The sequence below is a fragment of the Protopterus annectens genome, chromosome 5.part0, assembly GCF_019279795.1.
Source record: "Protopterus annectens isolate FY-2018-M chromosome 5.part0, PAN1.0, whole genome shotgun sequence".
In the NCBI taxonomy this organism is placed as follows: domain Eukaryota; kingdom Metazoa; phylum Chordata; order Ceratodontiformes; family Protopteridae; genus Protopterus; species Protopterus annectens.
In genome coordinates this window covers 1,848,767,208-1,848,784,153 of record NC_056735.1, presented here as the reverse complement: position 1 = coordinate 1,848,784,153, position 16,946 = coordinate 1,848,767,208, and the positions used below count along the sequence as shown (strand labels likewise).

At 36.5% G+C, this 16,946-nt stretch overlaps 1 protein-coding gene across 2 annotated transcripts in view; it reads right to left on the bottom strand.

Moving 5' to 3' along the window:
• The window catches only part of TMEM272 (transmembrane protein 272), a 359,857-nt gene that overhangs the window by 50,433 nt on the left and 292,478 nt on the right, over positions 1-16,946 (bottom strand). For both annotated transcript variants that reach the window (XM_044071675.1, XM_044071674.1), the window contains one exon: positions 9,131-9,213. In XM_044071675.1, the coding sequence (XP_043927610.1) occupies positions 9,131-9,213 (83 nt within the window). The remainder of the gene's footprint in view (positions 1-9,130; positions 9,214-16,946) is intronic.

The window sequence follows — 16,946 nt, the reverse complement described above, 5'->3', positions numbered from 1 at the left end:
GGAATGATAGCTTGAAGACTATCTGTTGTTGCTCACTGCAGCTGGCATTGTCTCTTGTCATGCAGAATGTTTTGGCACAATGCGCTTTGTAAGTTTATTTTGTAAATAATGCCCACAGTGCACCACTTATAACTGTATTATTTCCATGTATGTTTAGCAACTAAAATATATGAAATGTATATTGGCTAATGTTCAAATTTTGTTGCAAATTCAACTTATATTTTCTGTTATGATTGTTTTTGTTTTGTTTGTCTTCTTTGCATGGGTTGTGGCTTAAAAGGGTCTATAGACTAGTTCACTTAATTAACAAATGTAGTAAGTATAATAGTTGGACATTTGCTTATTAAACACCATATTTTGTAGACAAAGATTTGTCTTTACCACTTTCCATATTTACATATATATATATATATATATATATATATATATATATATATATATATATATATATATTTACATGCAGACATTGAAAATAGGTACAAAGGCCCTTGAAAAGCAGGTACATCCAGCCATAAAGCTGAACATCTAATTAACATAAAACATGAATACCAAATAGCACATCACTCTTTCTGCTTCCATTACAAATGTGGGACATTACTCAGAAACACATATTTAAAAAACAGACAGTGGCAAAAATAATTGGAAAAATATAGGCACATTATCAAAGAGGCAGTGCAAAATTTGTAGCTTTAATGAACTGCATTAAAAATTTTACCACAGAATTTTATTTATTTTTGCTTCTGAGTAAGGGAGAAGTAAGACGTGTGTCATCTTTCTCTAAATTACTGTTGCCACTAGTATGTTGTTATGTAGTATTTTTTTTTTGTTTACTACTCAGCTTCAAAAATCATGTGTCATGAGGAAGGATTCAGAAAATTGTTTGAAGGGGTAAATCAACCCTGAAAATAGGGACATACCTCCAAATATAGGAACATCATTTGCTGGGATAAATCAGGACTAATAGGTACGTTTCTCCAAAATAAGGGCAGTTGAGAGGTCTGCCACTTTTCTATTCATTATTATCTGCTGTACTCTGTTGTTTCAACACAATTCACATTTCTTTGACAAGAAATGTCAGGGAGATCATTTTTTTCAGCCATATTTTTCCCGTTTAGGAAAAAAGTAAAAGATAAGTGTAAAACCACTCGTTTTTAGACAGTTCCACAAGAAACAGCTTTTGGGTTTGCAGAATCATATTATCATATGCACTTTCTTAAAAATATTCTTTACTAACCTTTTAAACCATTAAAAACACAAACACACATACAAATTGTCAAGGTAGGCTCCATTATCATTCTTCAATTACAAACATATTTACATCATGTTCATCTGGATGCCTCCATCCTTCAAAGTGTTGTACAACATACTGTTAATACTGATTTAATGTTTTGTACTACAGTGCATATACGCTTTATGCAGACTCCAAAAATATCATTGTAGCCTTAAGGCCTTCTGTTTTTATATCTTTAATCATAAGCAGCATTTTATGATTTCCTATCACAGTTTAATCAGTTAGCATAATTCCAGTCATTTGTCATAATAATTGGCCTTCCCAAATCTATGTGTACTGTAATCTCTTATTTATACATCAATTGTGTAAATGCACTGCTTCTTTCCCACTTTTTAAAAGCCCCACTATCAGTGTACATGCAATCATGTGGACCTGTTGTCCTAAGACAATGTAAGATAACTCCATTTCCCTTGGGATTCCCTCTTATTTTAATTGTATTTTTGTTTTTGTGCTTTGCTTTCTGATGTTCATCATCTACCCACAATCAGTTAGCCCATTCATTTTGTATAGGAGGTGAACTGTTCCAAACCTGTTCTTTCTCCATGAGATGAGCAGCCTAACCCTACCCCTGGTGGGGACAAGATTCTTGAATCGTTGCAAAGGGTCTTCCTTTGTCCACTCTTTGACACTCCAATGCAAGGGCTACCACATTGGTTTGGAAAGACCCACCAACATTTCTCCCCAACAGGATATGGTTGCTGTGAGCAGCCTGTGTAACACCCTCTGTAGAGTCAGGTCACCATGGGGGGAGGAGCAACCACAAACCCCCTTCAGGCAAGCATGACAATGTAAGTCACACTTTTCTTGCCCTTCGTACTCCAGAACTTCTCAAGTCACTAAAAAAGCTTGAGTCATCTTGCTTGCAGTCAGTGCTTTATTCCCCTATACCACAGAGCTGGGTGCCTTTCCTTGCATTAATCTTCATCTTTCCAACATTTCACTTTGTAGTCATCCTTATCCCCATATTGTGTGAAGTCTCACTGTACCTTCATATCCATTCATAGCCTTTCTATATCTGCAGCTTATGTAGCCCTTATAAACCTATGTGAATAATCACCTACCACCATCTCAGTGTAGTCAAGGGACCATATGTGAAAGCAACATTCTTAACAAAAACATCCAGTATATCAGACACATACATTGATTCAGTATTTTAACAGCATTCATCTTGCCAGTCCATACAAATCCCTGCTTCTATTATTTAGCCATATCTGCCCATTGAAATAACCAACAGAGAGTATAAACCATTAGATTCAAAAATAAACTTCCAGTCTAATAAGCTTCTCCTCTAACTTTTAAAGTCAATAAGCATGACTTGCATAATCAGTAGTTCATGCTCTTTCTTCCAACTGTATGTCAGGCATCAAAATACTGTTCTATACCATTTCCAAAGGTGCTTCTTATTCAAGCATGAATAAAGGTATATTTTCATATTTACACCACACTGAGAAACATTTATATTTATTAACTAAATTATCTCCTTAAAAAATACAGCATCTCTGCCTCAAACAAAACTTCCCTGAAAATGTATTCATTTATTTGAGTTCTTTACTGGGTGAATGAGGGGGTCTGAAGATCCTATTTAGTGACTTTCCATAATGTACCAATGTTCAGAATTTCTCCTCTTAGGTACTGCACACTTCCTAAATGCTTTGAAATCCTCATAATCTGATATTTTCAGTAATCTTTCCCATAAGATGCTTCTATTTATTAATTTCAAAGAAAATTAGTAAATAGCAACCCAGCACTCTATTGAGAAATGCCTTCATGCATCAAACCATAAGTAATTTCAGTAAAATTGAAGTCTGCGATTATTGTATATCATAGGAACAAATAACATTAACTACATTTTCTTATTTCTACATCAAGCTAATAATATTAGCATGAAGAACGTGTTTGCAATTGTAACAAAGACCTCTTTATGAAATAAGTATAAGTATTATTATATGTTAATTCAGATAACATATTTCTTATGTATACTTCCCAGTGTTAATAACAAATATATTTTACATCTGTAAGACACCATACTTATACTTCAAACCATCTGCTAATTAATACAAAGCTGACTAATGCCTTTGCTCCAGCTATTGCCTTCTGTATATTTCAAGGGAAAAAATTCTCTTATTTTAAGTAAATGCAAAGGCTTATTTGATAGTTATTAAGAATTCTCAAACACATTACAGTTAATTATTAAAATAATTCTGCCATTTACATTCTGTAATTATTGTCTCACTTATAATTTGAATGCAGCAAATATTTATTGACTTCAGCTTGTTTCAAAGGACTTAGATATATAACCTACTGCCACATAAATGCAAGTACTTTAGTTATTAGGGGGGCTTTCTAACCCAGTCAAGTCTAATAGACATGAGTTTACCTCCAGCTATACAAGCTATTTCATCATTAAATAGATATAAGCATGATAATATTCTTGTCAGTTAAACAAATATTTCATGTTTACAATTCAATTTGAAAATGACAAAGAAATACAAAAATCTATTACGAATATATGAAGATCAAATAACACATTTGTTTTAAAAACTCTCATGTATCAATATTAATCAAATGACACTCACTAATGCACATATTTTGTAACTCCAAGCCACTGATATTTGCATTTGAATTCATCTGTTAATGAATATAAATTTGATTAACACCGTTGCTACATGGATTTCCATTTATAAGTAATTCAGTACCTTATTTATTGAACTATTATTTACATATTAAAACTTGTTTGATAAGGTAACCCAACTCACTAAAACAAATTATCACTAACTCTACCGCTTGTGTGAGCTAAGTGTCTTCTCACTTATTACTTAAATTCAAAAAATATTTATAACAGGCAGCATATTTCAGTGACCTTAAATACATGACTCTTGGTCACCATGGCAATACAGAAACTTACATATTTGTTTTTTTTTTGCCAGCTACCAATGACATTAAGTCTACGACTTTCCCCATTGCCCATTCTCTCTCTCTCTGTGCCCGTCACATTGAAGGACATGTTAGAACCCCTTTAACAATAAAAAGCCTACTATAACCCAAAATAAGTACATAGCAGCTACATCTGTCATCTAAACAAAAAATGGAATAGGAATCCCTAATGCTTTCACACGTGGTATTCTTAAACTTACTTCTTTTAGAATGATACTTTTGCCTGTGATGACAGCATTCAAAACAATATATTTTTTATTTTGAATGTTAAATGAAAGAGGTACTATCATGCATTCATTGTCTCTTATAGGCCCTTTTCCCCCTTTTTCTTATCCTGTAAAAATATTGTGCACAACGTTCCCTAGGCCATTGAAGCATGGACTGAAAGTTTTCTGTTATATGCTCTATGAAAATAACTGCAACCTTATTCAAAATATCCACACAAGAAGACTTTCATCTTGCAATGTTATACAACACACAAATATTTCCAAAAAAATATTTCCACCTTTTAACAAATCAATGTATTTTCAAAAGGAAATGTTCACCCTTTCAAACTGATTTGCTCCTGCTGCACTGTATGTAAATAGTCTCCTATTACCTGAACTCGCAGATATTCCCAGATTAATAGTACCTACATAGTTGATCTCTGCATGCTCATCTGACAACTGAACAGGTAACTCTCAGCTTAACATTACCTTTTCTGGGTTCATAAATTTTAGCATTTCATGAGTCAAAAACATCAGTACAGCAGGCAAAATCATTTTATATTTTATTTTCTGTTATTTTCATTCCTTAATAGCCTCAACAAACTGCAGTCACTGCTGAACTGTACACTCTAAATAGCAATGGTTTACATACAGAGGTGATAGTAACACAATAATTATCCTCTCATATGGCCACAACGTTCTTTTTCATACCATGCCACAGACTAAAGAGAAATAACTCAAGGCTTCCCATATTTCCTACATTCTGGGTTCAGCAGCAGACAAATCACTTTTTCAACAACTAGCGAGAGCTTAAAAAAAAAACGTGCCTACTGCACAATCTTAGTTTTAACAAAATCTAGTAAGTCAATTCCTTCCTCTCCTTCCTCTCCTTCCAACCATTCTTGTCATTTCAACTGTTTTCTATTTACCTGTTTTCTGTATAATTCAATTGCTGCTTCACATATTCCATCTGTTTGACTGTCTACATCACCTTATCTTTAAGTTTGCCACCTGCCTGCTTGAGTGGCATTTTGGAGACTTGCTGGTCTTACAAAATCCAAAAGATCTTTTTCACTTATTTCCAAATGTGACACATGTCCAGCCGCTAATCCATTTAAATGCCTCACATCATACCTAATGTTCTCCAACACTCTTGTCACTTCTTTAAGTTAACTGTTTAGTACCTTCAGCACATCCCTTTAATTGAGGTTGCATATCTTACACCACTTCAGTAACAATTTCTTCCTCTAGCCTCATGCTTTTGAGACTATTTATTATTTCTTCTGTGAATATTCATCAGATGACATAGTCACACTGAACTGCACACAGCTTCCCCTTGAGTGACCTAGTTTAACTAATTTTTTTGGCCACATTGTACTGAGTGGTCGAGGATGGCAACCAGCCTTGTGAAGTACCGTGAGATGTTTCCCCATCCTCTTCACTCTTAAAGGCAATCTTGCTTGCTAAAAATAACACACAAAGATGTTTAAGCCAACCTGATCAATACACTGTGACTTCAAAAGTATCTATCTATTTACATATTTATCTATCTATCTGCCTATCCTTCTATGTATCTGCATATATATTTATTTAGCGTAATGGCTAAAGGATGTGATAGACATGTATCTTGTTTGCTATCCAAGTAATTGTTTTTCGATTTTCTTGGTGCATCATCAGGCATTTACCACCAAAAAAAGACAAAAACATTGCCTCTATTCAGTTGGAAAATGGCATTGCCTGCAAAATGGTCCCTCTGTTAACTATTTAAGCATAGCTTAGAATAAGCATAAAATAACTAAACTATAAAACTAACAAAGCTTAGCACAGACCTCACTCTACCACCACAGCTAGGGCAGAAAACTGTCCACATGACACTGTATTCATTAAAAAAACAGATTGAAAACTACGGCAATCAACACAACCCACTAAAGATAATGGGAAGCACTGCTTTATCCTACAAGACACTGTAAAATAGATAAAAGGAATATGCAGAAGACTCATTTACATGTTGCATGTATTGTTGTAGTGTTGGTTGTGATGCCCCTACACTGGCTTAGTAATCAAGGAGACTCAATTCTCAGTCCTCACCACTGGCAACAGTGGGGAATGTACACACTGGGAGGATGACAAGTACATACACAGTAAAGTGCAATTCTCCTTAAGAGCAAACAGGGATCACAGTCAGTCTGGGGCTGGTTTCTTCCTCTTTCTCCAGATCCCCAATAAGACTCCCCAGTGGACAGCTATAGGGTTGAGATATCAGCTGAGTGGCCAAGCCAAAACCTCCAGAACCCTCTCTGTCCAACCAGTGCTTCGTGTCCCTGCCCAAGTAGCTCACACACACACACACACACACACACACACACACACACACACACACACACACACACACACACACACACACACACACACACTTTGAGGTTTGATTTATATACAAACACACACCCCTGGGAAAGGCTGGCACAGGTTTATTAGCTATGCTCCTTCTGCCCAGGCTATACAATAGTTACAACTGCCACCAGCCACTACTTATCAGCTACTTTAAGGATCTTAACAAAGGGTGTCCAATCTTACTGTGTAATGTTACTATTAATCCAAATGGTAGTCTGACCAAGAGCAAGGCTATTTAGGAGTGGCCTATACAGTGTCACCAAATAGATATGCAAGTACTCTAACAGCTTAAATATCTCTAAACAGACCAGCCACAATTAAACGGTTTAAATATATTTAATAATAAATAATAAAAGAACAAGACAATATTCAGTAAATAATCAGTTACATCAGAGTTCAAAATCACAGGAAATATTTAAAACAATATTGCAGGATAGTCTCAAATAAATAAAGAAAACATCTAAGCTACACTTTACTATATTCCTATCTGAATCTAAAAGAGTTACTATGCCTAAAAGCGTACTTACAGCAAGGCAAGTGCAGATGTGGTGATGAGTGGATGTTCTTGTTAGCTCAAAGACAAAATACAAAATGCACAGTATCTCTCTCTCTCTCAGAGTTCTTAAATTAATGTCAAACATTACTGCTGGGCTAGCTTGAATGACATCACTTTTTGTCACCTGACTTTCAGTCCCCAAGCTAAACCCCGTTGTCAGAAACTAACAGAATTTAGCATCTGTCTCTGTGAAAAATACATATCTCTCAGATGTTTGCAGATCCTGGAAGTCATAAAACAATAAAACACTTCTACATCTCAAACCTAGCAATTACTTCTCTTTCAATGCAATACAAAAAAAAAACTTCCAGCTCTAGACATTGTGTCTGCTACTGCAATGAAACTGAGAGATAACATGTTCTGTTTATGGTCCAGTAATTATAAAAAACAATTTAATTTTAACCATTCTCTCTGAATTTTTCAAGTTAACCTCCTGTGTTCCAGTTTCCATTAAGCATATTCATCTAAACAGTCACAATAGTGCAAGCACATTCCTGTTCTATTCCAATAGAGCATGCTGTGGTTGCATTTTAGCTCAGTACGTTACACACACTCCTGTATAAATCATATCAATATTCACAAATAGCATAGAATTATTTACAAAATTCCCGATAGCTGGGCTGGCAGTATGACATTGGTAATCATCAAAAAACTTGTTCGCTGAAACTGCAGTATAAAATATTTCATATGTTACGTACCAGAACCTCTTGAATGTGTGTGTGTGTGTGTGTGTGTGTGTATGTGTGTGTGTGTCTGTGTGTGAATGTGTGTGTGCATCTGTAAGTGAGCTTGCATGTGTGTCTATATACTGTATATATCTATATCTGTCTATCTAATCTATATATATATATATATATATATATATATATATATATATACAGACATATATTTATATATTTATATTTATATATATATATATATATATATCTATCTATCTATATATATATATATATATATATATATATATATATATATATATATATATATATCCATCCATCCATACACAACCCCTTTTTTCCATTTTTGCACATGGGGTTGGGGTGTCACTTATATATATATAAATATATATATATATATATATATATATATATATATATATATATATATATATTACTCATAAGGGTTTACTTAATCTGGTTGTATTTCATTTGGTCAAAAGTCGAAAATGATTTCAGGCAGCCCACTTCACTGAAAGCTCATTTGACTGAAAGCTCATTTGGTTGAATTACATTTGTTTGAAAATGAAATATAGCCCATGCCCCACTGCAGTGTGACCCTGGAGTGAGAATAATAAGTAAGAGGGGTGTTGGGGGCACAGCCCCCCACATTTTGCAAATAGTTTTTACTGAACATATATATATCAATGTATTTTTAATGGATAGACCTTCATATAACAGTGAGTACACTACAATTATGTGGGGTGTTGTGCCCCCACACCCTCTCTTGCTTAATATTCTCACTCCAGGGTTGCACTGCAGTGGGGCAGGGGCTATATTTCATTTTTGGCCAAATGAAATTCAACCAAATGAGCTTTCAGTCAAATGAGCTTTCAGTGAAGTGGGCTGCTTGAAATCATTTTCAACCAAATGAAATTCGACCAAATAAAGTAGACCCACTCATACATATCTTATGTAGGTACGTAAGTAGTTGCAATGTACTGATATATAGTCATCATTTGTCTCTTCATTTTCAAGTTACTTATTTAAAAAATATATATATTTTGATACATTTGTGAAGTAAAAGCTGAAATACCTTTAAACTGCCAACAATTCCTCCAATTAACAAATACAAAGGAATAAGTGGTTGAATTGGGCAGTCTTCCAGAAACTTCATGCCTGAGAAAAGCAATGAAAGAAAATTATTTTAAAATCTATTAGACTAGACTTAATAAATCTGTCAATAAGTGCAATTTACTTATATGTCACAATTTTTAACATATTAATTAGACATTCATAGTAACAATATGCATACTATGTATACTAAATGAAATTTGACTGTTCCAAGGGAGACGTGAGGCATTTGGTTAGAGCAACTGAGTACTGTAACAATAAATAAGCTTAACATAGACAGCTGAGATCATCTACATCATTTCATAGGTTTATTTACTTATTTATTTATGTTCTTTTGTTTATTAGGTAAGTGAACTGTTCTGAGGAACCATTTCAGGCAAGACCCTGATCAATAAAGCAAATAAAGTGAATTAATTTGGTATCAGAATAAAGACATTGCCAGTACTATAAGATTGCAAGAAACAGTAGAATCTAAGCATCACTAAGATGCATGTGAACATTATTACAAGTATAAAGAAGACAGTAATAAGTAAGCATTAATGCAGGCTAACAATATCAAAATAAAAATACATAAATGTTATGTGGTACACATACAGTATATTAGCAGTAGCGGTAAGGAAGTGACCCCATGGGATATTATCTTCTACAAAGTATAATGTGGAAAGAGGTGAAGCAGCAGAATTCTCATAGCCTGTAGTACTGCACATTGCAAGGGGTCAAGTTGACATTGATATAGGTTAATAATAAGCTTTCAGACAGACAGCCATCTTGAAGCTTAGACACACTATCCTTGCAATGACAAGAATAAAATATCTCTCTGTACAGAGAATCTTTGCCGCAGTACCAGACATGAATTTGTTACCCATTCAATCATCAAGGTGGACAGTTAATAAAGTACTTTGCTAGATGTGCAGAGAGAATCTATTCTAAAAATGGAGAAAGTGTTGGATAAGAAATCCATCATTCTGGCAGGTGCTGTTGATCTTACAATGCAGGCTTAGGTATCTGAATAGGATGTTTGTTAGAATGATTGTTCTGTGAATGTAGGGAACATCAGAAAGCACAGGGTCTTTCACAGTGTGTATGACTAGGCAAAGACTATGTTTCAGGATACTGTATGAAATGGAGTAGAGTGAGAAAAATTTTTGTGTTGCCCACTCTGGCCTTGCTACCATTGGTCCATTTGTTCGTATTTCTGAGAAGCTCAGCCTGAGTCTGTGTGGCAAGCTCACCAAGCCCTCTCAGATCATACTGGACCATGAGGTAGTCTGGGGGTCCAATGATCCATTTACTCCCCACCTGAGCTCACCAGCTTCCCTGTTCAAGGTGCAGGTTGGAAGTCCCCCTCCCTAAGACAATAGGCCCATTATTTCTGCAGGTCAAACATACCAATTTAGTATCTTGTGAAAAAGCAAGGGTCAAGAGGTAGGGAGCAATCAGTTGGTGAGTCAGGAGGATCACCACTACCCTGTCCAGGAGCTATTATCCACACTGGCAGCTCAGCTTAGATCCAAAATTGCTTCCTGACTTGGGGAAATGTACACCTCTGTGTACCTGTCATCGTCAAGACTGCACTGCTGGGCAGCATGTGCTCACTGCATTCAAACTCCACATACCTAGCACCCAGTGCTCCCAGTAGCTGACCAGAACCCCCACCTTCTCCCACAAGGTGGGATGGGTTTACAGCAGACACTCACTCTTTTCCATCCTAGTCAACTACCCCCAGCATCTATGCTGCTATTTCAATGCATGTCATCTGGGTCTCAGACCCTCATCCCTGCCTGCCACAAGAGTGGGGTGAGAGGGATTTTAACATGTTAAGATAGCTTAAGTGACTTAAACCAGAGACTTTTTTGTTAGGAATCTTTGGGGTCTTTTAAATTGTACCAAGTGCTTAGACAAAGAACTTCCAAAGAGGCCACTGTGTTTAATGATTGGGCTAATAAATGAGAACTAGTTTGGAAGAGGGAGATACCCTGACAGGCTGTGTGAAGCAGAAGGACTTCTTAACCACAGCTAAGATATGGTGGTCAAAAAAGTGCTCATTGTGTATATAAAAACCCAGGTCACTTATAAAAGAGTTTGTTTTGAGTGGCATGCCAATGGTGTGATAAATGAGGTCAGGAACTTTATTGAAGGTAACTGTACTGCACTTCTTGCCATTTATGATGAACCTGTGACTGACACACCAGGATGGTTGATGTGATCTTGGCCCTGCTGGAGAATATGGGTATCATACAATGTGAGCTGACAACTGAACCTAATTTGCAATTATCTGCATATATGGCTAGCCAGAGACCTTGAATAACAATCATACTTCTGAGAAATAAATGCCAAATAAGAGGGGAGCCAACTGGTTCCTCTGAAATACTGCTAATGATATCTCTGTGGCAAGAGGAAACACTCCTTACCTTAACAATGTCAGTACTGTCAGAAATAAATTTACAAAGTAAGAGTTAACATTGAAACCGGAGTGTTTATATATGATATCTGTGAGAGGAATGGTTGCAAATGCCTTCCCAAGGCTTGGCTAGACAATATGAACATTCTGGTTCTTGTCTTAGGCTTATGTGATCATGTTAAAGAAATTTACTAAGTTGGTTAAACATGACCTGCCTTTTAATAAAGCCACATTGAATATGATCAAGGGTTTGGAGGATGTCTTTATAATTTTTAATTGGTTCATCAGATTTCATGGTTTTATTGACAATTCTAATAGGATTAGCAGACCTATAGTTATCGGGGTTAGTCATGCCACACCTCATGGAGAGGTACAATTGATATAATTCAGGAACGTAGCCTATGGAGAGATTAAGGTTAATGAAATTTAGAAAGTGTTGGGTTATGTAGTACTTGAAAACAGATAATTTGTAGTATTTCCAGGACCTATGGAACTGATGGTTTTAGTTTTGGAGAGTACTGATATGACTTGATCTAGGGTGATTATAGGCAGGCAGGATAGTAACTGGAAACTTGGGAGTAATGGAACATGGGGGAGGACACATGGGATGCGTGAAGCTGGATGACACTTTGTTAGCCAGAATATTAGCTATGTTTTCTTGGAGGGAACAAAACATGCCATTGGAAATAAGTTTGGATCAAGACTGGGAATGACTTCAGAGTTTCCTATTGTAGTTGTAGGAAGCCCTGTAATTATGATTGGTGTTGATGGCTACTCTACGTTTATAACTGGCTTAGCATTATCTGATGGAATATCTAGGTGTCTTGATTAAAGCTTTTAGATAACTTCTGTAGTAAGGAAGAGAGGAATTTTACAGGCATGACTTTTTTCTTGTTTCTTTAGAATTGATGTTTAAGGGAGTTGCACCATGCAGACTTAACTTTTGAGTTTATTGCCATTTGAGTGGCAGGTGGGTATATCCTCAATATGTTTATTCATGATGGACTAAAAATTTGAGGAGTACACTGAAACATGAACATCAAGAATCTGCTTGTCTGGCATGATGCGTCAGATGCAGTTGTCCAGTTTTTTGCTGGGTAGCAATACTATGTTCGAATATTCCAGAAATATGGTTGTGTTTTTATAGGGGAGGTTGTATTAAGGGTGAAGGTTACAGTCAGGTGATCTGATTTAACAAAGGAAGTGATGACATACAGTATGCTACAGGAGTGGGAACAGTTGGTAAAGACAAGATCAAGAAGGTTTATACTCCTTGTGGGGGAAAGCTAGCTTGCACTAGGGAGCTGGTATTTACAAAACCTAAGAAGCTATGGGTGTTTTTACTGGTTGTTGTCAAGGTAAGTCAGTTGACTGAAGTGTAATTAAAGTCACTTTTAACAAGGGTATTTGGTATTAATTGGTAGCTTTCTGAGTTGACATAAATACTCAGTAAGCTCTAAAGATATATAGAAGGGGACCTGTTAGTTATGTGGTTTTGTTGAGATATACTAGGATCTCTTCTTGAGATATTCTAGGATCTTTGTGAGTTTTAGATTGGAATTGTGATGCAAGACAATAGGACTCATGATAAATATGGCTATGCCCTTGCAGTTCTCAGTGGTCCTGAATGCCCAGTTGGTGTTGTGCCCTGGTAAAGAAGGAGTGCAGTCATTGTTCTGGAGCCAAGGCTTGATGATTATACAAATATAGATGTTTCTGAGAGGAAAGGATGTCTGAAGCTTAGAACTTTTATTGTTTAACCTCCTGGAGATGAGCAGAGCAATCCTAATATTGTTTGAATCAGAATTTTCTTAGTTTATATGCTAACGATTTGAAAATTACAGAAAAACAGAAGCTATTTGATGAGAGTTGCAGGACATCAATAGCAAAGCTGGGTGGTCTGTCAACCAACTAGTACCAGAAAGGCACACATTGGACCCCTTAGAATGTTACTAGGCAACAGGCTAGTTACAGTGGTCGATTATTCTTTCTTTGAACTTGGGCACCATTGTTTGTGAGGAAGAATGCTTCTCAACAGCGGTGTTTCACCTTCCTCAGAGACGCAGATCATGAGCTTAAGTGCATCTCCCCTAAGGAAGAGTTAAGATGATACACCTCCATACAGGGTGCAAGACTGTCATATTTACATTTATGATTATGAAGTGCCTCAGAAGTCCTTGTAATGTCCCTGACCATAATACTGGAGATTCAGCTGGCCATTCACTAATATGGTGAGTGCAATATCAGTGTGACTTACAATTAAATCACCTATAAGATGTACTTTATGACCTGAAGCAGGTCTAGGTGACCATAGGGGCTCAGATTTGCAGTCTGGTGATTCCCAGTAGAGTTATGTGTAGGAATGTGTAGGGGTGTACATATGTGGGTGTAGGTATTAGCATATCCCTAGATGGCTGAGGTCTTCTAGGTGAATGCCTGCAAGGAACAATAGGCAGGGATTATTTGACAATCTCAACAGAAATGGGTGTAGAGATATGTTATTCCTTGCTGACAGTGTTAGAAGTAGTGTGCCTGCAGTCTTGAGTTCAGTCTGTCACAGACAGTTATAAGCATCTAGAAGTAAAGAGTTGCCATTAGATATGAGGCATTCCCTACACTGTCTCAGTATACTTAGTGCTAACAGACTGGTCTGGTGAGAGGTAAGAGCATCTTGTGATGCTATGATGACAAGTTAGACGTTACTTGCATTATATGAGAGGTGCTGAAATGTTCTAAGCCCAACCAACTTTCTAAATTCTGAGTGTTATTTTGCCTTTGTAGCTGAAAAGAGAGTTATTTCATCTTGTAAAGTTCCAATTTGCAGAATCATAATGCTATGTCTTGACATTGTTTCAGATCATTGATTGAAGCATGTCAATGAAAAGTGTGGAATTTTCAAGTGTGGAACTCTGAGCCATCATGAAGTTCCTATTCTTGCAGGAGAAAACTCCAAAGGAAATCCATGAATGTATGATGCAAACATTGAGTGACAAGTGCCCTTCTTACTCAACTGTGAAGAAGTGGTGTGCAAACTTTCAGCATGGAGATTTTGAGGCTGAAGCTGCAGCAAGGTCTGGGAGGCCTCAAATGGTGCCAGCTCCTAAAGTTGTTGACCATGTCCATGACCTGATTTTGGCAAATCGGCGAATATTGGCTAAAACAATCCTGAGACACTACAGATATCCAGGGAACATGTTGGGTTTATAATCTATGAGCAACTGGGTATGCAGAAGCTGTCAGCCAAGTGTGTGCCTAAATGTTTGAATGCTGATGAGAAAAGATGTCGAGTGGACACTTCCAAGTTGATTTTGAGGCATTTTCATCAAGCTGACACTAACTTTTTGGAACAACTAGTTACTGTTGATGAAACATGGTGACACCACTATGATTCTGAGATAAAACAGTCCATGTGATGGTGGCTCTCAGATTCACCCACACCAAAGAAGTTCAAGACCCAAAAGTCAGCAGGAAAGGTCATGGCCGCAGTGTTTTGGGATCAGGAAGGTGTAATAAATGACTATCTTCGGAGAGACCAAACAGTTAAAGCAGAATACTACTGTAACTTGCTGTGCAGGTTAAAGGTGGCATTGAAAGAAAAAAGGAGAGGGAAGCTGCAAAAAGTTCACTTTTGGCAAGACAATGTACCTGTTCATAACACTGACAAAATGATGGATGTTTTGATGAAATTGGGGTTTGAGTGCATACACTATCCACCCTACTCACCAGATCTTGCTCCATCTGACTATTTCCTGTTTCCAAACCTTAAAAAGAGTTTCAAAGGGTGGCAACTTTCGAGTGATTTGGAGGTGATTGCAGCAGCGGAGCAGCATTTCAGCGACCAGAATTCAGACTTTTTTGGCAGGGTTACAGAAACCCCAGACACAATGTGCCAAGGGTGTTAAACTTTGGGGAGAATATGTTATATAACTTGTAAGTTTCATGGCTCCACGTCATTCACTTCTTGGTTGAGCTTAGAACTTTTCAGCATCCCCTCGTATTAGGGTATGGATACTATTAAAGCAGAATAAGATGATTTAACAGACTGAGTATGCTAATACAGTATTAACAAACCACAGGCATGCTGTTAGGTATGAGGCACACCCAAGTGCCAATACGTGCATCAGAGAAGAGCACTGGTCTGTTCATAATAATATCATTATGTCATATCAATGAGTGTCACATTGTTCTTAAAAACAGTATATAAGTATCCAACTTAGAGTGAATACAACAGTCAGAAATGTTATTTTTAAAATATAATAATGGAAGATATAATGAAAATGTGTTTCAGCAATAATAGACAGTACAAAAGATAACCCAGTTTTTGATGTGTATTTAGTTGCATAGACCATTTAAAAACATAATGCAGGTATGCAGATAGAAATTTAAATAAACAAACAGCTATAAAATGAGACAGATAGCCAGTTAGCTAGCTAGATATGAAGTCTACTTTTTGGGAATTTGATGCATGAAGTATCTTGTACTGTAAAATTATAGATCATGTTCTGTGATTAGTGGTAAAGTCACAGATCATAAAATCAAGTTCCCTAATATTATAATACAAGGCAGTTTATGCATCCTGAGTTATAGCCCAAAGATAGTGTGATTATGTTTTCCATCTTCAGCTATGATTGCTAGGAAATGGCATCTGCATAAAACTGTACCAGCATCACAGGCAAGCCTTCAGTATGTAGAACTTGATGTCTCATTTCTGGATGTATACATTTGTGGATATTGTATTTCTTAGTGCTGTAAGCATATGTTTGTGACTATGGTGGCCATGAGAGAGATTGCCCTGCATAACATCCTGAATGCATGTACATACATGTCAAACAATGCATCAGAAAGCAATGACTAGAATTTTATTGTAAATTCTGTTGTGCAGGTAGACAGTCTGATGGTACAACAAAGTTTTAAGGTACAAACTGGCATGTCATTTTTATTCCACATGGAACTGTCCAATGCACAGACATAAACACAATAAAGCCTCTGTAGGTTATACTAGCCATACAGATGTGTAGTACAACATGTAATACATATTCCTATTCACATTATGTTGGAAAATATGTTTGTTTGTCTAATAATGATTTCAATAATAAGATCTTTATGCTCTCCCTTTATCCAAGAATGTGTGACTTTGGAGTTAGAATAAATAAGTAAGGGGTGCAGGGGATTTAACCTATACCCATACTAGGGGTCCAGGAGACTTTACTTCCTACAAAAACATACTTTTTTTGAAGTTTTCATTGAAATCTGCTTTTTGGTTTTGTCAGAGAATTTCATTTAGAAGGACTGCCAATGATTAATACTAGAACCTGACTGTTGAGGTCTTTGGGCCAGTAGCTGGAAGTGGGCATAACTCTTTGCACTCTGGATGGGT